This window comes from Gorilla gorilla, chromosome 6 (genome assembly GCF_029281585.2).
Source record: "Gorilla gorilla gorilla isolate KB3781 chromosome 6, NHGRI_mGorGor1-v2.1_pri, whole genome shotgun sequence".
Lineage (NCBI taxonomy): Eukaryota > Metazoa > Chordata > Mammalia > Primates > Hominidae > Gorilla > Gorilla gorilla.
The window spans coordinates 111,770,384-111,794,841 of NC_073230.2; the positions used below are offsets into that span (position 1 = coordinate 111,770,384).

Sequence of the window (24,458 nt, forward strand, 5' to 3'; positions counted from 1 at the left end):
CAGGAACAGACACATGCACACAGACATTTGAGAGCAGACAAATCCTTGAACACTACACTTTCCCCACACTTTTTCATCTGGAATTGTTTAGCTGATGTACATAGACAATGGCAATGAACTAGTTACCAAATGTTGGAATGGTCTGTGTGTGTGTGTGTGTGTGTGTGTGTGTGTGTGTGTGGTGTGTATTTACTATACGGCTGAGTCATACTACATCTGGCTTAGACTATCACCAACATAAACAGAAAACATGCTTCCCCAACTCTCTATTTTGAAAATATTCAAATGTACAGAAAGGTTTAAAGAATGGTTATAAAGAATACTGACATACACTTCATATAAATTCACCAATTATAAACATTTGCCACATTTATTTAGTTGAGTGTGTATATGAACATACATATTTTATTCATATATATGTATGAATAAAATTTTATATACATATGCATAGTTTATATATAGTTATATACACACACACATATATATACACACAAATATACATAAATTTCCCTGAACTACTTGAAAATAAGTTTCAGATATCATGATGCTTTATCCCTAAATATTTCATGTGCATCTCCTTAGAAATAAGGACATTTTCCTATGTAACTATGTAGTATTATGCATATATAGTATAGACATATATAGTATTATGACACCCAAGAAAATTAACAGTAATACTGTAATATCTAGTACAAAGTCAACATTCAAATTTTTTTGTATCCAAGACCCAATTTGTGCATTGGATTTGGTTATCATGTCTTTTTAGTCTTTTTTTCTTTAAATTTTTCTTTTAAGACATTGACTTTTTTTAAGGGTCTAGGCCAGTTATTATGCAGAATGTCTCACATTCTGGATTTGTCTAATTGTTCCTTATGATTAGATTCAAGGTAAACTTTTTTTGCAAAAATACTCCTGAATTATTATAGCATCCCATTGGGAGGCACATATGTCCAGTTGTTCCACAACTGGTGATGCTGTTGGGCCACTTGGTTCAGAAGATGACTACCATAGATCTCTTTATTAGAAGAGGTATATTTACCCCTTTTTATTTAAAAAGTAATTTGTTGAGATGTTATAGTACACCCAGAATATTCTGCAAACATGAGAAGTGTTTGTTATAAAGAATATATAGTAACATACTTAGGTTCAAAAAGCAGTACACAAAATTATATCTGCAGGCCTGGCGCGGTGGCTCATGCCTGTAATCCCAGCACTTTGGGAGGCCAAGGCAGGTGGATCACCTGAGGTCAGGAGTTCACGACCAGCCTGGTCAACATGGCAAAACCCCATCTCTACTAAAAATACAAAAATTATCCGGGCATGGTGGCAGGTGCTTGTAATCCCGGCTACTTGGGAGGATGAGGCAGGAGAATTGCTTGAACCCAGGAGGCAGAAGCTGTAGTGAGCCAAGATCGTGCCACTGCACTCCAGCCTGGATGACAGAGTGAGACTGTGTCTCCAAAAAAAAAAAAAAAATTCACATCTGCATATGTGTATGTATAGTGTATGTATATGTGTGTTAAAAGAAACAGACGTTTTGGGCAGGGCGCAGTGGCTCACGCCTGTAATCCCAGCACTTTTGGAGGCCAAGGCGGGTGGATCATGAGGTCAGGAGTTCGAGACCAGCCTGGCCAATGTGGTGAAACCCCGTCTCTACTAAGAATACAAAAATTAGCCAGGCATGTAGTCCCCGCTACTTGGGAGGCTGAGGCAGAAGAATTGCTTGAACCCAGGAGGCGGAGGTTGCAGTGAGCTGAGATTGCACTACTGCACTCCAGTCTGGGCGACAGAGGGAGATTCTGTCTCAAAAAAAAAAAAAAGAAAAGAAATGGACGTTTTGGAGGGTGCGCAATGATATGAATATGTTTTTTCATTATTCATATTTCTTTTTGTATTACTAGTGTTTGTGGAAATAGCATAATTTGGAGGAAAAACCCAATATGTGTCTGTTATTGAATATTTTTGTGTATCAACAAAGAATTATATAAAATATTTACACTAGGCTTTATTTCTTTATACAAAGCAACACAGTTCTGGTTAGTTTACTTTCTATTCTAAACAAACCATCAGCACAAATATGCTAATATTCAAGCAAAGTACTCAGCTATGAATGTTAACATGTACAAGTATTATATACATAGATGAACAGTTTTACTTTACAAAAATTGATGGATACTGCTCTATCTTCATATTACTTGACCCAGCTTTGAAGCTTGACTCTGCTGACCATCCCCTGCCTTTTGAAATAGCACCTTCCTTGTTTCTCATGATATTACTCTGACCTCTGTCTCCACCTACTTCTCTGGATGTTCATTTTCAGTTTCCTTTGTAGGTTCATCTTCCAAATCTATTCAATACATACTGATGTTCCCTGGAGCTTGGAACTTGACCTTCTCTTCTCTTTCTGTCTCGCATCCATGGCTTTGACCACTTCAGCCATCTCTAGATCTGGCCCAGATCTCTCTCCTGAGATACAGATCTTGTTCTCTAACTGATAACTAGACATCTGAATGTGTCATAGGCACCTCTAACTCAGCACTGTTACTTTCAGAGAACTAGAATTCAAACTGGAAGCCATGAGATTTCATTGAGCTCTTCCTATTCTTTTTGCTAGCTTCAGTCAGGAGTCTGTGAAAGATGAATGCTCGTGATGGACTTTCCTTTGATTTAAATACAATGGCTCCTTCCTCTGCATTTTGTACCTTTATGACCCTCTTTATAGGGCTCCAATTTCTCTATATGGGAAATCTATATAACCTAGGGTATTTGATAGGGTATTTGATATAACCTAGGGTATCCAATTCAGGATATTGGAAAATGCACTCTATGAAATAAGATGGAATGGGGCACCCAGGACTCCAGGATGTTGTTACTCGGGGTATAGATCATGGGAAATCTAAAAAGTCCCCCGACAGTCAGTAAACATAAGAAGGCTTCTTTCATGCCTTTTTTATTTGTTTTTAAGGATAAAACAGAGTATAAGTTTTTGCTGTGATAGAGGGGATAAAATTGGAGGGGGATGGTACTGAAAATCCTTGTGTGAGTTTTCTTTCAGAAATGCTTGAATTTGAACACACTGAATTCCTATGGTTCCAGATATCCTGAGGAAAACAAAGCAAAGTAAAACAAAACAAAAACAAAGATTCCAAAAGTCAGATGGGTGTTTGTCTTCTCTGTCACCCAGAATCAAAGGGGCCCATAGTTTAGAGAGATGTGCTAGTACTAGTATTAAACATGTCCAAAATGGAATTCAGTATCTTGTCTCCATGCCCTAATCGCTCTCCTATGTTCTTTTCCTGGTTCGTGGCACCACCATGTTCACAACTGACCAAATAAAAAACCTGAGCATCGTCTATGTCTCCTCTCTGCCTCTCTGTTCCCCATATTCAGCCAATGACTAAGCCCTACCAATGCCACCCCCTAAATATCTCTCAAATCTGCCCCCTCTGCCGCCACTATCAAAACCTCATTATTTCTAGCTATCATTGCAATTGCTCATCCCTTCTTCAATAGATCATCCACACTGCCACCAGAGTTATGTTTCTTGTGCACAAATCTGTCCTGTTCTCCTACTCAGAGTTCTTCAATGGCTCCTACTGCATACTGCATGTAGCCTGAATTGCTGTGCAGGGCACTCAAGGCCACCCATATTCTGCCCTCCATCTCTTTCTCCAGCCTCATCTCCCTCCACATCCCCTCTCTTCTCTGGCCATGCTCTGACAGCACTGAGTCATCTGTGAATCCCAACATATAACCCTCCTTATGCCTCCAGGCCTTATCATCTGCTTCTTCCTCCAGCTTTCAGCTGCACCCCAAAAGCTGAAAAGCTTCCCTTGACTCCTCCACAGAGACAACAGAGACAAGCGTTCATTTTTTTTTTAAGACAGAGTCTTCCTCTTGTCGCCCAGGCTGGAGTGCAATGGTGCAATTTCGGCTCACTGCAACCTCTGCCTCCTGGGTTCAAGCGATTTTCCTGCCTCAGCCTCCCAAATAGCTGTGATTACAGGCGCCCGCCACCACGCCCAGCTAATTTTTGTATTTTTAGTAGAGATGGGCTTTCACCATGCTGGCTAGGCTGGTCTCGAACTCCTGACCTCAGGTAATCCACCCTCCTTGACCTCCCAAAGTGCTGGGATTACAGGTGTGAGCCACCGCACCCAGCCAAGTGTTCATTTTCTAACTCATCTGTGCTGTTGTGGTGCAATGCCTCCATCTCCTTTTCAGCAAACAAATCTTATTATGTCATAATTCAAATAAATAATCACTAAGATGCATATAGTGCTTGCCATGTGCCAGCTTACATGCATTGCCTTACTTAATCCTTATAACAACACTGTGAGGTAGGTAATATTATAATCACCATTTTAAAGAGAAGGAAATGGAGGCACAGAGAAATTGAGTAACTTGCCTGCGGTCTCAAAGTACCATGGCACCAGCTGAGATATGAACCCATACTCTGAATTCATGCTTTTAGTAACTTCTAACTATACAGTGGTGTTGCTTTTCTTGTTGTTATTTTGCCATTAGACTGTACCTTGAGACCAGTACTCTTTCAGTTTGGTACTCCCAGAACTTAACAATGTGTATGATACATAGTTGACAATGAGTAAATATTTGTTGAGTGAATCAGTCTACCTATAAAATTATCTATTTATACGGACTCAATTTTCTCTTATCTTGCTGGCATACTCTCAGAATTTTTGGATGAAATGCATTTCCATTTGGAATTCTTTGAATCAGGGTTTACATTTCACATGCTTCTTTCTGAAAGATTTGCTCTGTTTGGTATTGCATACTGCATTCTTTCAGAAATAAAGAACAAAAGTTATACTTGGAAATATGTATTATCTCAATTAGCACACCCTCTTTCTAAATTCACTGATAATACTGTCATGTACAATGTTCTCGAAAATTTCTCTTCATCTCCCAAGCGATCTTCCCTTTTCTACTCTAGTTAGTAATTACGCTTTTATAAATATAATGTACCTTTTCTTCTCAATATTTTATTTACTTATTTTTGTGTTTTTTTGTTTGATTGTTTGTTTTTGTTTTTGTTTGAGACGGAGTCTTGCTCTGTCACCAGGCTGGAGTGCAATGGCGTGATCTCAGTTCACTGCAACCTCTCCCTCCCAGATTCAAGCAATCCTCCTGCATCAGCCTCCCAAGTAGCTGGGACTACAGGCACGCGCCACCATACCTGGCTAATTTTTATTTTTTTTTTTTAGTAGAGACGGGGTTTCACCATGTTGGGCAGGATGGTCTCGATCTCTTGACCTCGTGATCCGCCTGCCTTGGCCTCCCAAAGTGCTGGGATTACAGGGGTGTGCCACTGTGCCCAGCCTATTTTATTTTACTTTTTAAGAGACAGTGTCTTGCTGTATCACCCAGGCTGATCTCAAACTGCTGGGCTCAAGGGATCCTCCAGCATCAGCTTCCTCGGTAGCTGGAACTACTAGTCTTCTCAATTATTTTTGTTTATTTCTACTTAATCAATTGTTAGTACGAATTTTGTAATCATATTTCTTTTTAAAATGTATCAACCTGACCTAATTTATTGACCGACAAGTCTAAAGGAAAGCAAGCTTTGATCACCACACAGACATAGATTCTGTATTGTGATGCTTATAGAAGGAAGGAAAATTGGCATCTCTGTTACCTGAAAGTAGATCAACTTGCCTTGAGACTGCTTGCCTCCTACTTGATGGAGGTAGAGAGGAGAGTCATGCTGCCAAAGATCCATCTTGAGGGAAGTGACAGGCTCAAGTTGGTCACTTCTGTTTGCAGTGTTTTTAGTAGGCACTTTGCTAGAAACAGGAGACAATGGACCATAACCTCTGTGAGAAGGAACCACTATCACTAGCTTGATGGGACCAACATAGTCATGTAAGGCCACTGGCTGGAGAGAAGGGCCTGAGGAGGACTAGGAGAGGTCCAGCTCCATATGAAAAAAAACCAAAAGCCCATAACTGGGCAGACTTCTTGTTATGTGCTTTTTGAAAATCCACGGCAAATCCATTTGTCTCTGAACTACCGTGCTTCTTTTCAACTCTCATTCTTCCTATTTCTTGAATCCCAAGTGATTTCATGTGTTTCCTGCTTTAGAGGTTTTGCTTCACTGGACTCAGGCTTTATTTGTGTGTGTGTTCCATGCAGATGGGTGGTCTCTTGCAATTGTATCATCAGATTAAGACACGCAGCTGTAAGTGCTTCCACTCCAGCCCAGAGCATAGCTGAGACAATGTGGAATTTAAAGAAGCCTTAAGTGTTTGGTTAAGAGGAAGGAAATAGTGCCAGATTCATTCATTCACTCACTGATCAAACATTTTATGTGCCTCCTATGAACATCTTGCTAGGCATCCCAAAGATGGGATGGTCCAGTCTCTGCTCTTGGGAAGCTTACAGTGCTATAGGGAGACAGGCATGGAACAGACACTAGAATATAACAAGCTGATTGCTTCAGTAGAGACATATACAAAGTGCAGTGGAAATACAAAGAAGGAGATCCTAAGCCTGCCCAGAAATTCTAGGAAAGCTTCCCCACAGCTGAAACTTAAGAGATAAGCAAGGCCAGGCATGACAGCTGACGCCTAACATCTCAACACTTTGGAAGGCCAAGGCAAGAGGATCACTTGAGCCCAGGAGTTTCAGCCCAGCCCAGGGAACATAGCAAGACCCCATCTCTACAAAAGAAAATTTGAAAAATCAGCCAGTCATGATGGTATGTGCCTGTAGTCCCAGCTACTCGGGAGGCTGAGGCGGGAGGATCGCTTGAGCCCAGAAAGTTGAGGCTACAGTGAGCTATGATGATGCCACTGCACTCTGGACTAAGTGACACAGAAAGACTCTGTATCCAGAAAAAACCCAAACAAACAAAAAAAAGAAGAATTTACTAGGTGGACAAGTAGTGGAGAAGGTGTTTCAGACAGAGGGAATAACTTGTAGAGATGGGGAAACAAGAACACGGCATGTTTGAGGAGCTGTAGGAGAGTCAGTTCTGTGTGTCTGGAGCTGAGGATGAGAGGCGGGAGTCAGCTGGAAGTAGGGCTGCAGGGGTGGCCAAGGGCCGCCTCAGGAAGAGCTTGGTCCACCAGCCCATTGATACTGTAAGCAGTGTGGAGTCCCCAAGGAACTCTGAGCCAGGGAGTGATAGGCTCAGACATATATATATATATATATATATATATATATATATATAGATATAGATATAGATATATAGATATATAGATATATAGATATATAGATATATAGATATATAGATATATAGATATATATTTTTTTTTTTTTTTTTTTGAGACAGAATCTTGCTGTGTCACCCAGGCTGGAGTGCAGTGGCACAATCTTGGCTCACTGCAAGCTCCGCCTCCCGGGTTCACGCCATTCTCCTGCCTCAGCCTCCTGTAGCTGGGACTACAGGTGCCTGCCACCATGCCTGGCTAATTTTTTTTTGTATTTTTGGTAGAGACGGGGTTTCACCGTGTTAGCCAGGATGGTCTCGATCTCCTGATCTCATGATCTGCCCACCTCGGCCTCCCAAAGTGCTGGGATTACAGGCATGAGCCACCGTGCCCGGCCAGATATTTTTTAAGTTTTGTTTTTTACTGACACAAAGTAATTGTGCTTATTTATGGGATACAGTGTGATGTTTCAACACATGTAGACATTGTGTAATGATCAAATCAGAGTAATTAGCATATCTATCACCTCATTGATCATTTCTTTGTGGTGAGCACATTTAGAATCCTTTCTTCTAGCTACTTTGAAATATACAATAATACATTATTGTTAACTATAGTCACCCTGCTGTGCAATAGAACACCAGAACTTATTCCTCCTATCTCACTGTAACTTTGTACCTATTGACCAACCACTCCTCATCTCCCCTCACCACTCCCTCCCCAGCCTCTGGTAACCATTATTCTCCTCTCTACTTCTATGAGATCCCCTTTTTTCAGATTCCACATATGAGTGAGATCATGAGATATTTGTCTTTCTGTGCTTGGATTATTTGACTTAACACAATGTCCTTTAGGTTCATCCATGTTGTCACAAATGAAAAGATTTCACTCTTTTTTGGGCTGAATAGTATTCTATTGTGCATATATATATATCACATTTTTAAATCCATTCATCCATTGATGGACACTTAGGTTGATTGTATATATTGGCTGCAGTGCACACGGGAGTACAGATATCTCTTGGACATACTGATTTCATTTCCTTTGTGGTTTTTTTTGTTTTGTTTTGTTTTGTTTTTGAGATAGTCTCACTCCGTCACTCAGGCTGGAGTGCAGTGGCACTATCTGGGCTCACTGCAACCTCTGCCTCCTGGGTTCAGGCAGTTCTCATGCTTCAGCCTCCCAAGTAACTGGGATCACAGGTGTGCACCACCATGTCCAGCTAATTTTTGTATTTTTAGTAGAGACGAGGTTTCGCCATGTTGGCCAGGCTGGCCTTGAACTCCTGGCCTCAAGTGATCCGCCTGCCTTGGCCTCCCAAAGTGCTGGGATTGCAGGCATGAGCCTCTGTGCCTGGCTTGATTTCATTTCCTTTGGATATATACCAAGTAGTGGGATTGCCAGAACATATGATAGTTCTATTATTAATTTTTTGAGGAACCTCGATAATGTTTTCCATAATGGCTGTACTAATTGTAATTTCCATCAACAGTCTATAAGAGTTCCCCTTTCTGCACATCCTCGCCTGCATTTGTTACTTTTTGCTTTTTGATAATAGCCATTCTAACTGGCATGAGGCAATAGCTCATTGCAGTTTTGATTTGCAGTTCCCTGGTGTTAATGATGTTGAGTATTTCTTCACGTACTTGTTGGCCGTATACATGTATGTCTTCTTTTGAGAAATATCTATTCAGGTCTTTTGCCCATCTGATTATTTGTTTTTCTGCTATTGAGTTGTTTGAGTTCCTTGTATACTCTGGATATTGAACCCTTGTCACATAAACATAGTTTGTAAATATTTTCTCCCATTCCATAGGTGGTCTCTTCACTCTGCTGTTTCCTTTGCTGTACAGAAGCTTTTTAGGTTGATGTAATACCATTTGTGCATTTTTTTTCTTTTGTTGCCTGTGTTTTCGAGGTACCATCCAAAAAAATCTTTGCCCAAACCAATGTCCTAAAGTGTTTCGTCTATTCTTTATTCAAATAGTTTCATATTTCTGGCTCTTACATTTAAGTCCTTAATCCATTTTGAGTTGATTTTTGTATATGGTGAGAGATAGGAATCTAGTTCCATTCTTCTGCATGTAGCTATCCAGGTTTCCCAGCACCATTTATTGAAGAGAATGTTCTTTCCCCAGTGTGTGTTCTTGGTGCCTTTTTCAAAAATCAGCTCGCTATAAACGTGTGGGCTTATTTCTGGTTTCTCTATTCTGTTCCACTGGTCTGTGTGTCTGTTTTTATAGACAGACTCAGATTTGCATGCTGGAAGCTAACACTGCAGCAAAGGTGAGTACGAGAAATAGTGCTTGAACTAAGCCAGGGGCAGTGGGGATGGAGAGGAGGCAGATGGGCAGTTATAAGAGATGATTAGACTCTACCAATGACGATTAAAGTTCTCACATTGGCTTCTTTCTATTCTAGTATAGTATTTAGTAGTAGATTTTTTGGCTAGAAATAGCTGAAACTGATAGCCTTATAACACATACAATTAAAACTAACATGGAAACGGCATGCCAATATTCAATTAGAGTTCTTCTTTTTGCAATTCAATTTGAAAATAATCTGTATGCTATCAGTAATTTAAGACCCATTATTACTGTGATAATAGTAATAGGTAACACTTCTCTAGGGAACTACGCTGTAATGTGGCAGAGATAATATACAGCACATTAGGAACTAAACAACACTTATTTTTTAAAAATCTAGAGACATTAACATCACCATATGATTTATGTTTTCTTAAAGAAAGAATGAATCCATAATACAAACCCATTGATATTGCCTTGAAATGATCTAGATTGAGAAGTGTGATTTTCTGATAATTATGGACAACATGACCAATATTTACAATAGAAAAAATAATGTCATAAATATAAAAATTGGCACTATTAACTTATGTCAAGATGCTTTTTTGTCATTATCATCAGTGATTACTTGTTCAGCATCTGCCCCTACCCAGGCACATGAAGAATGGAAGGAGTCGCAGACCCAGGCAGGAGGTGTAACATATAGAAAGGTCCTGAGGTAGGAAGGGATTTGGCTTGTTTGAGGAGCTAAATGAAAGCAGTGTGGCTGAGGGAAAGGAAATGAGCAGAGCAGGGGCATGAGATGGTCCTGGAGTGGTAGACAGGGGTTTCTTTAATTAACAGTAAATGTTCTTTCAAATTTTGGTCATAGCTGGGTGTAGTGGCACTTGCCTATAGTCCCAGCTACTCAGGAGGCTGAAGCAGGACTATTGCTTCAGCCCAGGAGGTCGAGGCTGCAGTAAGTTTTGATGGTGCCACTGCATTCTAGCTTGGGGGACAGAGTGAGACCCTTTCTCTAAAAAAATTTTTCTTTCTTTAATTCTCATCTTTCTGTGATTTAATTTCTCGGTTTTATTAGACACTGTTGTTATTCCCATTACACTCCACACTTGACTACATCACCTGGTTCTCTTACAATCTTTTTGACCTTCTTTCTTTAGTCTCCTTCATGGATTCATCTTCTTCTTTCCACTCCTTAAACACTGATTTTCTGCTATGTTCTTCCTGGGAGTACATTTCTCTTCATGCCCCTATGCCCTCCTTGAGGATCTTGGCCACATTCACACCTCCATGAGAATGACTCCCCCATCTGCAGGTCCGGTAATCATTTCCCTCCGAATCCTTTGGCCTGAATATCCCACAGATTCAAACTCAATCTGATAAAACTAAAACCATCTTTCTCTCAAAACCTGTTATTTCTCCTATATTACCTATCTTTTTAGAGGTGGGACCTCCATCCTCCCAAAGCCAGATTTTAAAAAAATTTTTTTAATTTTTTTTTTTTTAAGACAGGGTCTCACTTTGTCACCCAGGCTGGAGTGCAGTGGCACAATCTCGGCTCACTGCAGGCTTGACCTCCCGGGCTCAAGTGATCCTCCCACCTCAGCCCCCCAGGTAGCTGGGACTACATGCGCATGCCACCATGCCTGGCTAAATTTTTTTTTCTGTATTTTTGTAGAGATGGGGTTGTGTCACGTTGGCCAAGCTGGTCTTGAACTCCTGAGCTCAAGTGATCTGCCCACCTCAGCCTCCCAAAATGCTAGGATTACAGGCGTAAGCCACCACACCTGGCCAATTTTTAATTTTTTTATTCCAAAGCCAGAACTTTTAAGTCAATTCTTATCCTCCCATCCCTCCACCGAGGTCCTCATTTTCCACAATAATCAATCACCAAGTTCTTTTGGTTTTAGCTACTAAACATTCTTTAATATGTCCTTTCCATGCTTGTTCTAGCCTCTGACCTAGTTCAAGAACTCCTCATCTCTTCCTTTAACTACTAAAATACCTCCTATTTGCCTCCCTGCCCCCAGTCCTTCTCCTTTTCAGTCTGTCCCCCAGAGAACAACTCAAATAATCTACCTAAAATGGAAGGCTGACTATGACTATGACTCCCCTACACATCACCCATTAGTTCAAGTCCAATCTCCTTGACACAGCATGACATTCCATCCATGATATCTCTTTTTTATATAGTGTATTCTAGCAGGACTAAGCTACATCAAGTTCCTTGAACAAGGATACATTCACATGCTTCTGTGTTGGGCAGGCTGAATTAAGAGATCCTTTCCTCTCCTCACCTCTATCACTATGCCTGCCCCATCACATCTAAATTCCCCACACCCACCCTTCCAAATTGGGCTGCGGAAAATAGGTCTTACTCACATTTGTTAATCCTAGAGCCTAGCATTTTTTTCCTTCATTCAATGAGCAATTTATCTAGTGCCTACTACTTCCCAGGGTTCTGGGAAAACAACGTTTCAGTCTTCATGGATCTGATATTCTAGTGAGGGGACTCCAGGACCTACATAACAGGCGCTCAAGATCTTGTACTCATAATAAAAAATTCTGAAAATCAAGCAAATGAAAGAGTCTTCTTAAACCACTGTCTAAGCACACTGTCTGGGACACTGCCGTGACTCACTTTTCCTTTAAACAACAAATATGGCGGTGACTAAGGCAACTTAAGTAACAGACTGAACTGCCCTCACCATGGATCCTGTGGTCTTTAGCAAATGATAATCCAATTAACTAGCAGGAAATATTTTCCCACATACATGGAGATATAACCTCACATTCAAATAATCCTCTGGAGCAGGAAGGGAGTGAATAATAGCCCATTTAAGTGAACATTTTGAAAAGCTGTAGGAGATTAAAGATTTCTAAAGATACCTTAAGATATTATCACATTAGTAAGCTATTTCTCCCACTTAGAAACCCTATCCTGTTTATATTAGAAGAGGCAAATTGACATATTTCCTCTTTCCCTAATATGTACTTGGTAGGTAACTTCCTAAACAACTTTTATTCATGGATGATACAATAAATGATTCACTATTTTCCACAAAAGGAATAACTGAGGAGAATAAGATTATTATAAGAAACACAAATCTTGAAATAACTGTGTTCTCCTCTTTGCTTCCCCCATTTAAGTTAGCTCTCTCCAATAAACATCTTTCTGGATTTCTAAATGTCTGGATTTTTGCCTTTGCTGATCAACTTCTTCATGAGTTTTCATGATTTTTCAGAACACAGTGCCCCTTTAGCCTCTCCAACCCCAAAGAGCTCTTCTACTTTTGAGGTGTGAATTTCAATTAGTTTCCTGAGCAACATCTCTATAAAGCTGTCTTGCAAGTGAATAAAACTAAACATGTTCGTTTTCCCAACCTGCAGCAAACCTGCTCCCTGGCTGTGTAAGGGACACAGCTCAGGAAGGCACACCATCCTTTATGCAGATGCTCAAGCCAAAAATCTGGTGCCATCCTTGATTCACTCCCTCTCTTCCTTATCCTCACATTCAGTTAAGCTCTATCTCATGGTTTCTTCTTCCTCAGTGTCTCCCAACTGTGCTGACTTTGCTGCATGCTTACTGCCCTCTCCCTAACACAGGCGTTCATAACTTTTCACCTGGATGACTACTTGACAATTGGTCACTATCCATCTATGATTCCCATACCTGTCTAGCAGATAGAAGTGAGCTTTTCGGAATATAAATCTGACCATGTTACTGTTCTAACTGACAATACTGAATGTCCTTCCACGGCCCAAAGAGCAGAGTTCAAATTCCTTAATGTGGCCTCTGGGCCCTCAATGACCTGACCCCTGTCTACCTCTCAAACATCATCTCTCACCATACTTCTCGCCAATAGGCCATACCCAAATGTGTAGGTTTCTTGATATCTCACACTTTTAAACCTCTATGCCTTTGTGCAGGCTGCTTCTTTGGCTCACAGAACACCCTTTCTTCTCTGGGAAAAGAATCTCTGAGCCAGGTTAGCTTTCCCCTCTCTGTTTTTCACACTCATCATACTTTGTAACCACTTGCCCTACTCCTGTCTTCCCACTAGAATGTAAGTACTAGGAAGAGGAATCATGTCTGTTTTGTTCATTTCAGTATTCTCAGCACTGAGCACAATGTAGTCAGAGTAAATACTTGTTAACTAAATGAGTAGTGTGATTCTAACTGAAAATTCACCATTAAGAATTGAGAATGAACATAATTATTAGAAAACATGGGAAATTTTCTCCCAAATGGCACAACTGGTCACATTTGATCTTTGGTGGGTATCTGTAACATTCCAGAGTTTAAATCCTGAATGTTACGTCTGTAGTCAAATTTGCACTTACTCAGACCTATAATCAATCAGGCTGGTGTTTAGCTGCCCAAGTTGACATCCAGGCTGACTCATTTTAACTTGACTGTTTGAGGTTAGCTTCCTCAGCTGTTGTAGCACTGTAATTGTCAATCATTTGCCTTTTAGATCAGAGTTTAACTGACTTGGAGGAAGAAAACAACAGAAGACTTATTTTTTTCAATCTTTTAGCAGAAAACAATTAGTATACTTCCCCATAGATATCCATTTACAATTCTCTTAAATTACATATATGCTTCAGAAGAAAATAAAAACAGAGACTAGAACTCGAGGCTATACTCCTAAGTTTTTTGTTTTTTGTTTTCTTGAGACAGGATCTTTGTTGCCCAGGTTTCCCAGGCTGGAGTACAGTGGTACAATCACAGCTCACTGCAGCCTCAACCTTCTGGGCTCAAGCCATACATAGGTGCACATCACCACACTCGGCTAATTTTTGTATGTTTGGTAGAGATGGGGTTTCATCATGTTACCCAGGCTGGTCTCAAACTCTTGGGCTCAAGTGACCCGCCTGCCTCAGTCTCCCAAAGTGCTGGGATTACAGGCATGAGCCATCGTGCCTGGCCTATATTCCTAAGTTTTTAACTTGTCCTCTGTAGATAAAATTTTAATATACAGTCTTTAAAAATAAAACCTGAGCTTTCCTCAAATGCTAAAAACTAAATAAAGCATTTTAACCTTTACTCCATTCAGTCAACAAATATTCCCCCAGGCACTTCAGCCTTGTGGTAAGTGCTGTGGGGGAATTATATTTTGATGTGTTTTATAATGTGCTTTGATTCTCTACTTCTTGTCACTCTGTGACCCTTCAGACAACAGCTGGCGATTCTACTCCTATGTGTCAGGAAAAGGTTCTTACAAAAGAACACAGGATAAAAATCCTGGGCCTTTAAGCTTCAAAAGCCCAAGCCCTGAAAGACTTGGGGCATAACATTTTTCAAAACCATGTAATCAGTTGGAACATTTTTTCCACCCCCAGATTAGGAAAAGAATCTATGTCAAAAGGAAAGGAGCAAATATGAGAAAAGGGGAGAGAGGAGGTGGAGGGGAAGAAGATGAGAAGGGAGAGGAGGAAAGGAGAGGACAGGGGAAAAGAGGAGGGGAGGGGAGAGCCAGAGGGAAGCAAATGCTGAGAAATTCATCATATGGGGGTCTGTTCTAGACCTTTTCATTTTCTATCCAGCTAGAGAGAAAGTTGGAACCCCCGGGTAGGCTTGGGGGCCTAAGTAGATGGGAACCCATTCCACCTTTCCCAGTAGGGTTGATAAAAGCAATAAGACAGAGTGTTCCTGTGCTCGTCATTGTATCAGTTAAGAGTCAATGGGAAAAGCAGAAACAACCCTGAGCATGCAAAACTGAGGAGATTTAATTTTAATGGGGGAATGGCTACATAGGTGGTAGAGAAACTGAGAAGCCAAATGGGACAGTGAGAAAATCTAGAACTTAGCAGCAGTAGGAAGCCACTACTGTCCCTATGCTGGAAGGACAATGGGAAGATATGATGTTATTGAAGCCCAGAGGCCGAGGTCATTCAGGGAAGCTGGAACCACAGCAGGCCTGTAGTTCAGAGGGGAGTAGAACACTAAGGAAATGCAGCTGATGATGATGATGCAAAGAAAGGTAGAGGAAAACCCTGGAATGTCCCTTCTACTGGCCCTGTAATCACTCACAAATGTCTCACAAGCACCAACCCTAACATGGAATCTAGTTGACTTGTGTGAGTCACCCTGTAGCAGAGCAAGGGGAGGGTGAGTCATGAGTTTTGAGTTTGAGGGCAAACACATTCATGATGTGGGAGCAAGAAAATGTCTCCAGCAGGTGTCTAGGACTGTGGACCTAAGACAGCCTCACAGGATCTCCATGACCCAGGAAGACCCAGAGGAGCCCAGAGCAAGGCAGACACGACAGGGAAACCTGAAGACTTCAAGGGGCCTTGGAGTTGGAACAAGGAAGAGACATCAGGGATCCACCTGGACGGGAAACTAAACACCAAATGGGCCCTTGTACATCTCAGTGAATTCCAGCTTGGACAGAAGACAACATTGAGAAGACCAGACACTGACCCTGCCATAATGAGTTGACTCCATGGTACTGCTCCCTACCCACAATCTCATATCACTCATGGACAATATGGAAGGGAAGAGGAGGTCATCTAGCAGAAAGGAGGCTGAATCCAAGTTCATTCATAGATAAAGAAAGGAAAGAACCTAGACCAATGAACAGATCTAGTCCTTCATTTAAAAGACCCCACCGAATGTTGACGAAGGATAAACACATAACAGATGTCTGCAATGCAGTGAGAAACAGAAACGGTTCATGTTAAAGGATGCACTGGGGCTGGAGATGCAAACAGAGAAATTCCAGTGCTTGCCTGCAAGGTAGGGCTTCTCAGAAGGCCCTCATAGACAGTTGATATTTCAGGGATGAATAGGGATTTAGCAAGCAGATGGAGGAGGGATCCTTACCTCCCTATATCTTCCTATATCCCTCCTATATAGGAAGGATATAGGATATAAGATATTGTCTTCCTATATCCCTCCAAATGCATGATTTTCAAGAGAAGTCCATATATTCCTTGTATAACTATAGCCCATTTAGTTCTTTCAGAAACATGGCAAATCTCTCACGGTTATCCTCCTTTTGATTAGTAAATGGGGCAGTCCCAGAGGGATAAGATGGATGTGGCCTGAGTCTCAACCCTGATGAATACAATCAGCAGCTTGCAGGAAATGAATTCCATATCCTTTTGTAGATTTGTTGAGGCCATTTCTAGAGTTTAGTCTTGAACTAAAGACTTAGATCTCAAGGCATTCAGGTAGTCTCATAAAATGTGCAATCCGTAAGAAAAATATAGTTAAGCCATCTAACATATATTGTCTCCACACTGACCAAACTTCTGTAATGAAACAAATCTCAAATTATCATGACATACTCTTATCTGTCATGACTTTCCCCAAAATACTGTATTTTGCTATTTTTTAAACAGAGAAACATGACTGTTGATTCACAAAGAAACTTTTCTATCACCCTTCTAGAAACAATATCCCTAAACTTAACTTTTATAATAGAATAAGAAATAAAACATATTATTGTTCTCTCCATTATTTACAAAATAGCAAATAATTGTATTATAGAAAACAATAAAAGTCATTGTACTGTTTTGAATTTTTTTTACCTCATTAGAGATGTCTGTTCCAGAGAGATCTATTGATACCAAGGAAAAGATGTTTACAATATATCCAATTCCTTGGGCAGTCAAATGTTCACAATTTCGTAAACTCAAGTAGTTTAAATTAGGGCAGCTAAAAGAAAGTAGCATGGATTAATTTTAGCTGTCAATCATATTGTCAGTCAGCAATTTCTTCATATAAAAACTATCTTGGGAAAACAAATGGTATTGAAGCAAAGATTTTCCTTTACTCAACATAAAAGTAAGACTAAAAGTAGAAAGTAATTTGACATTACAAAGTTGCATGAAAGGGCAGTAGATTATTATATGACTTTCTTTCTGTAATTTAGTTTCGTATTGCAATTTCTAATAAGGAAAAAATATGTCACATATCAAAAACTATCATGTAAGTACCACAGTGAGTGACCACTAAAAGTGCAAGTTAAGAACCCTACTTATCCCTTACAAGTTTGCTACAGGAATTGTACAAGACCTCTGACAAGAGGGGAGTCAAGAATAAACTAACCAGCCAGAACACCCCTTGGGAAATGCTGGAGTAAAGATAATCTCCTGGAAAAGGGAGATTAGAGAAAATCTCCTTGAAAAAGTACAGGAAAGCCACTCATATCTAGATATTCATCATTTCAGGAACAACTCCCTCTCAGATGTAATTTAAATATAATAATATAATTTAAAAATTGGTCCAATCTATGACTTCAATGTCTTTCACATGGTTTCACTGAACATTTAACCAGCTTCTGGGCATCTCTGATGTTCCCCCAAATGTCATGTAATCTTTGCTTTTAGGTGTCTCATGTCTCCTATTATCAAATATACAATACTAATGATATGATGTAAAAGACTGTTTTATCATACCGCTCAGATAGTTTCATAACAGAGGCATCACTTAGCCGCACACAGTTGCTTAAATTTAGCTCTCTTATCCTTATGCTTGCAGGACCATCAAGAAATTGCTTTAGTCCCATATCACCAATTCTGTAGGAAAGAATGAGAAAAATTTTACATGTGATTCTATATATAAACATATAGAATAGTATTAAAGTAATAGCTACCATACCCAATATATTTCTAAAATAGCAAGGTAATATCTATATACTGGTATTTTGTCAATATTTTAAAACCAAATTTGATTATATAGATTTTAATGTAATAAAATGTATAAATGAGAGGAATGGGAGAAGTATTAATTAAAATGTTATTTCTGTTCCTTTGTTCATAATTTTTAATAAGACAGATGGCCCTCAAGGTCTGTTTCTCTTGGGTTAAAAAGTGATCAAGTTAAGTAGTCCCTATACCATTTCCTGCAAAAGAAAAAGATCAAAACTTAGGAGAGTGAGAACCAAGACTAAGAGTCAAACTACTGCCATGATTTTGGAGGAATTTTCACTAAATACAAGGTCAATTTGCTGGATAGGAAGCCCAACATGAGCCCTTTGGCTTCTTTCCTTCTGAATCAGAGAAAACCTGATGCTGGAAGAAGACCTTGACCTCAGCCTTCCCAAACTATCCTAATCAGAAACTTCTTCTGTGTGTCAGTGCCATACCCCTACCATGTTGATCTTGCTTTATAAATGGCTGGATGTCTGTTTGGCCCATCAGTTCCCTGTCTTCCATTGGGATCTTCATTTCTAATTCCATTTGAGAACCACCAGATCCTTCTAAGAAGCATTTCAGCAAATAAAGCAGGACAGGAGTTTCCACCATTGCAATCCTAAGAGGCAGTTTCACAATAGCTCTACAGGTGGGCGTACAGATGGGAAGAACACTGGGAGCAAAACATGCTGATTGCTGACATCCGTTACACCCTCCGTTTGTTCAGATTTGCAAAGAACTGAGCAGTTAAGGCAAAAGATACCCTGTTTCAGCTGAATGAGCCATAGTAGGTGGATGCGATGCCTGCGTGCCCATCAACCTTCCACCTATAAGAGGGGGAGTGTGCCAGCACCTAGGAAAGCAGTTAAGGATGTGTGTGTGTGTGTGTGTGTGTGTGTGTGTGTGTGTGTGTGTGTGTGTGTGTAGAAATTCATATTATAGTCAAGAAAGGATTAAAAGTCAATGGAAAAGATTATTGAGGTAATGATCCAAATTAATTGGTTAATACAGTTAGGGCCAAACCTGGATATCAAAAGTATCCATGCTGTTTTTTTTTGTTTTTGTTTTTTGTTTTTTTAATACACAAGCTGGGGTTTCATCCCTAAAGATTCAGACTCAATAGCTCTGAAGTGGGGCTTGGGCATCTATAGGTTTTTTTGTATGTTTGTTTGTTTGTTTTTGAGACCAAGTCTCGCTCTGTCGCCCAGGCCGGAGTGCAGTAGCGTGATCTCAGCTCACTACAAGCTCTGCCTCCTGGGTTCACATCATTCTCCTGCCTCAGCCTCCCAAGTAGCTAGGACTACAGGCGACTGCCACCATGCCTGGCTAATTCTGTGTATTTTTAGTAGAGACGGGGTTTCACCATGTTAGCCAGGATGGTCTCGATCTCCTGACCTCGTGATCCGCCCACCTGGGCCTCCCGAAGTGCTGGGATTACAGGCGTGAGCCACCACGCCCGACAGGCATCTATAGTTTTATTCGGCTCCTCAGGTGATTCTGACACCTTAGGATTTTTACTTTTAAATTCTTTTAAATATGTATTTTTAATTTATCTTTTTGTTGCTGATTCCCATTGCTTTGTAGTGAGAGAATACCATTTGTTGATAAAAATAGTTTGAAAGTTGCTGGAACTTGCTTTTAAATTTTGTCCATGGATGATTTTTTAAAGGATTAATGTGTGTTTGAGAAAAACATATATTCTTTAACTACCCAACTTACTATTTTAGGTTTAACTCTTATATGTACATATTAAAATATTAAAACTCTGAAACTAAGCTTAATCTTTTTACCCTATATGTTATACTTTTTCATCCTCCCTCTGTTGTCATTTCTTCAGAATGATCTCCCAGCTCTATACTTCTCTCCTCTGTGAGTTCTAATCTGCTGATCAGCATTCCATTGTTTATTTCAATAACTATATTACATCACTTGTTTCTAAAAGTTAGGTTTTTTTCCTAGATAAATCTAATTGTTTTATCATGTTTGGTTGTCTGCTCATATTTCTGATCCCATTTTTTATTTCTTCAAACATTTCATACATGTTTACTTAACAATCCATGTCTGACAATTCCTGTATCTGAATTACCTGAAGGTCAAATGTATTTTGCTGTTTCTGTGACTCTTTCTCATGGTGACTTATATCTTTGTGCATTTTGACAATCTTTGACTTTGAGCACCTATTTATTTGATCTTAATCTCTAGCCTGAGAAGCTTTGTGCTAACTTCTTCCAGGAGCTCAGGAACTACCTACCTGAGACCACTCTGTCCCCCTTAAAGAGGTACAAACCCTGCAGAAGTCTCAGGTTCTGCCTCCCTACTTTGAGTCTTGCTCAGAGCTGATTCTCTGAAAGGCAATTGTTGTTACAAAATTTGTGCTCAGAGTTGCTCAACCTTTTATGTTTGCTGACTATTCACTATTCATCTCAAGGAATTTGTTCATTGAGAGAGTAGAAAAGAATGAGGGGATTCAAGGCTACTGGATATTTCTCTTACTCTTTGTGAGCTCAGCAGTACATTGAAAATATATTTAATCACGGATCTGAATATTTTTGGCAGAGCCCTTTGAAGTGTCTTGTCACCTCTACTTCTGGAGGCAGAAAACTTCCATTTAAGATTAATTAGGCAAGGCGCAGTGGCTCACGCCTGTAATCCCAGCACTTTGGGAGGCCGAGGCAGGTGGGTCACCTGAGGTCAGGAGTTCAAGACCAGCCTGGCCAACATGGTGAGACCCCATCTCTACAAAAATACAAAAATTAGCCGGGGATGATGGTGGGCGCCTGTCTACTTGGGAGGCTGGGGCAGGAGAATCATTTGAACCCAAAAGGCAGAGGTTGCAGTGAGCCAAGATTGCACCACTGCACTCCAGCCTGGGTGACAGAGTGAGACTCCATCTCAAAAAAAAAAAAAAAAAAAAAAAGAATAATTAACCCGCAGAAGCCTGCACGAAATGCAAGAATGAAATTCAGTTTTATTTCACATATTCATACAGATAGAATTAGTTGATACACACTTGTGTATGTAGTGTGTGTGCGTGTGTGTGGGTGGGTGTCTCACTGTTATTATTACTATGTAACAAATTGATCCAGACTTTGTGGCTTAAATGGCAAACATTTATCATCTCCCAGTTTCTGGACCTCAGGGATTTAGAAGTGAACTAGAGTGGTTCTAGCTCAGGGTCTCTCATGAGTGTGTAGTCAAGATGCCAGCTGGAGCTTCAGTCATCTGAAGGTTTGACTGGGGCTGTAGGGTCTGCTTCCAGGCTCACTCACATGGCTGTTGGCAGGAGGCTTTAATTCTTCACTGGCCCTTGGCTGGAGCCCTCATTTCCTAATCCAGGTTTTTCCCATTCAAAACCCTTATATCTCCTCCAGCTACCAATGACCCATGCTGCCTCCCCATTTTAATAACAGGCAACATAGGTTGAGATTCTGTGTAGTGGGCCAGTGCAGTGGCTCATGCCTATAATCCCAGCATTTTGGGAGGCCAAGGTGGAAGGATCACCTGAAGCCAGGACTTTGAGACCTGCCTGGGCAATATAGTGAGACCCCGACTCTAGAAAAATTTAAAAAGTAGCTGGATATGATGGAGTGTGCCTTGTAGTTCTAGCTACTTGGGAGGCTGAGGCAGGAGGACCGCTTGAGCCCAGGAGTTCAAGGTTACAGTAACTGTGCAACTGTACTTCAGCCTGGGCAATAGAGCAAGACCTTGTCTCTAAAAAATAAAAATAAAAAAATAAAAGATTCTGTGTAGCTTAGATTATTATGCTGACTTGTGCTTTCCCAAATATTAGCCAACTTCAATGTGGATCAAGTACTATTTTGTGGATCAAATGCTATTTTGTTATTATCTGGCCCTATAAGATTATAAGAATTCTACATAGGTAAGAGTCTGAGCTACCCACTGGGGAACAGGTTTCAGCAAGAAATCTCCTGATCCTTGGCCGGGTGCAGAGGCTCACACTTGTATTCCCAGCACTTTGGGAGGCTGAGGCAGGTGGATCACTTGAGGTCAGGAATTCAAGAACAGCCTGGCCAAAGTGGTAAAACCCTCTCTCTACTAAAAATACAAAAATTAGTCAGGTGGGGTGGCACACAACTGTAATCTCAGCTACTCAGGAGGCTGAGGCTGGAGAATCACTTGAGCACGGGAGGCAGAGGTTGCAGTGAGCTGAGATCGTGCCACTGCACTCCAGCCTGGGCAAAGAGCAAGACTCTGTCTCAAAAACAAAACAAAACAAAACAAAACAAAACAAAAAAACAGAATTTGCTCCTGAGAATACCAGGAGAGTAGTCCAATAGTGGCCCAGCTAAAGAAAGGATTTCAGTAAGAACCCACCCTCTGTCCATTTGTCAGAAATTCTTCACAGAGCAAAAATCTAACCAGTACCCAAGAGGAAAACCTTCAATGAGATTGGTTCTTCATAAGCAAGTCAGAAAGTCCATGTGGGAAAAGATCATGTTAACTGAACTAGTTATGGAAACCCTCAATAGGAAAGGTAGCCTGTAAGTATTCCTGTGAGTTTCCTTAATTTTACAAGGGTCCATAATTCCTCATATCCTGAGCTTCCCCTACACCCCATATAATCAACCTGGGTTGGGAGCCCCTCTTTCTTATAACCACAGAACTCTGCACTTACCTCTACTTTAACACATGGACTCTTGACTTTCATGTTTACCCCACGAACCATAAGTTCCTTAGGAGAGAACCTGGCACATACTAGATAATCAACATTTCTTGAATATATTACTGAATGACTCATTACCTTACACAATTTGCCAAATTCAACACAGTCAGTTGCTTCAAAGGTGAAAGGGATCTGAGGCTGCTGTCTGTTATTCCCTTGCAGTCAGCCATATAAATGTGACTGAGATTTGGATAATTCTTGTCTATAAATTTGAAGGATGCATCAGTAACCCTTTTATTTCCTGTTTTTAAAAAACAGAAGACAAGTATTGTATTTAGAATGCCAAAAGAGTAAAAGTAAACAATAATGCTGAAGCACATTTTTAATATAACAGACCTTCAAATCGGATCTTTCTGAGTTTACAAGCAGAAAGAGCTCTGAAAGTACAATCGGAGATATGCGGTGCACCAGTGAAAACAAGCGATGTAATACGAGAGCATTTTTCAACTAAAGCCTTCAGAAGAAAAAAATGATTAATTAATCAAGTGTACAGAACAGGTTTAGCAAGGTAATGAAGTCATTTTTTCCTTCAATATATTAGAGACAGACATGTTAACTGTTAATTTTCCTAATTTCAAAGAAAACTGGATTTTTCCACACATTTTAATACACCTACATTTGACTAATGTGGAGGAATCAGAATTAAATCATGTACTAAGAGTATGGGAAAATATGAGAAATGGACTACTGAAAAAAATTACTACATTTGGCAGCTTAGCATGGAGAACTAAACTCAAAGTTTGTGCTTAGGCTATAACATCACTAAAAAAAATCCTAACTGTGAAACAAGGTTTCTTAGGATATTTAAGGATTCAAATGTTTTCAAGGGTATGTGCACGTGTGGAAACTTTTCAATGATTTTATTACTATTTTAAAATAACTAAAATGAAAAGTCCATTCATATTTTTCAGTAATTCAAGCCATTAGAACATATATCTATCTTATGGGACAGAAAAGTAAAGGTACTTTCCAACTACCTACTTTTACACAGTTGTCCGTCAGAGTTGGCATGTCATTAATGGTAAGATGCATAATTCCAGTGCAGCTGTTTGCAATGTACCTGAAGCCTTGGACTGAAATCTGAATTGTACAGAGTAGAAAATAATGGGAGAATGCATTAGCATGATAAAAACCCAAGGGAGTAATAACCAAAGATACATCATAATTTTGTTACTATGTTTTAAAATTAACCATAAAATATGGCAGACACAAGAGGGAAAGAATCTAGTCTTGATTTCTTTTTTTTATTTAATTTTTTTATCAAGGTAAAATTTATATAACATAAAATAAACCATGTAAGCCAGATGCAGCAGTGCATGCCTGTAGTCTCAGCAACTTGGGAGGCTGAGATAGGAGGATCACCTCAGCCAGAAGTTGAAGGCCAGCCTGGGCAACACAGCAAGACCCTGTCTCTTTTAAAAAATTTTTTTTAATTAAAAAAAATTAACCACTTACATAAGTTATTTAACCATTTATAATGTTGTGCAACCAGCACCTATATGTAGTTCCAAAACATTTTCATCACCCAAAAGGAAATCCTGTACCCATTAAGCAATTGCTGCCTATACTCCTTTCCTCCTGGCCCCGGCATCATTAATCAGTGTCCTGTCTCCATAAATTTACCTATTCTGAATATTTCATATA

At 40.0% G+C, this 24,458-nt stretch overlaps 2 protein-coding genes across 4 annotated transcripts in view; one reads left to right on the forward strand and one right to left on the reverse strand.

The window, feature by feature from the left end:
• FAM185A (family with sequence similarity 185 member A) overlaps positions 1-24,458 on the forward strand; it is a 163,509-nt gene that overhangs the window by 111,013 nt on the left and 28,038 nt on the right. The window lies entirely within an intron of this gene.
• The window catches only part of FBXL13 (F-box and leucine rich repeat protein 13), a 260,413-nt gene that overhangs the window by 48,742 nt on the left and 187,213 nt on the right, over positions 1-24,458 (reverse strand). Inside the window, 5 exon segments of the mRNA XM_019030762.4 lie at positions 17,024-17,150; positions 17,894-18,013; positions 22,893-23,055; positions 23,151-23,268; positions 23,796-23,894. Of these exon segments, the coding sequence (XP_018886307.2) occupies positions 17,024-17,150; positions 17,894-18,013; positions 22,893-23,055; positions 23,151-23,268; positions 23,796-23,894 (627 nt within the window).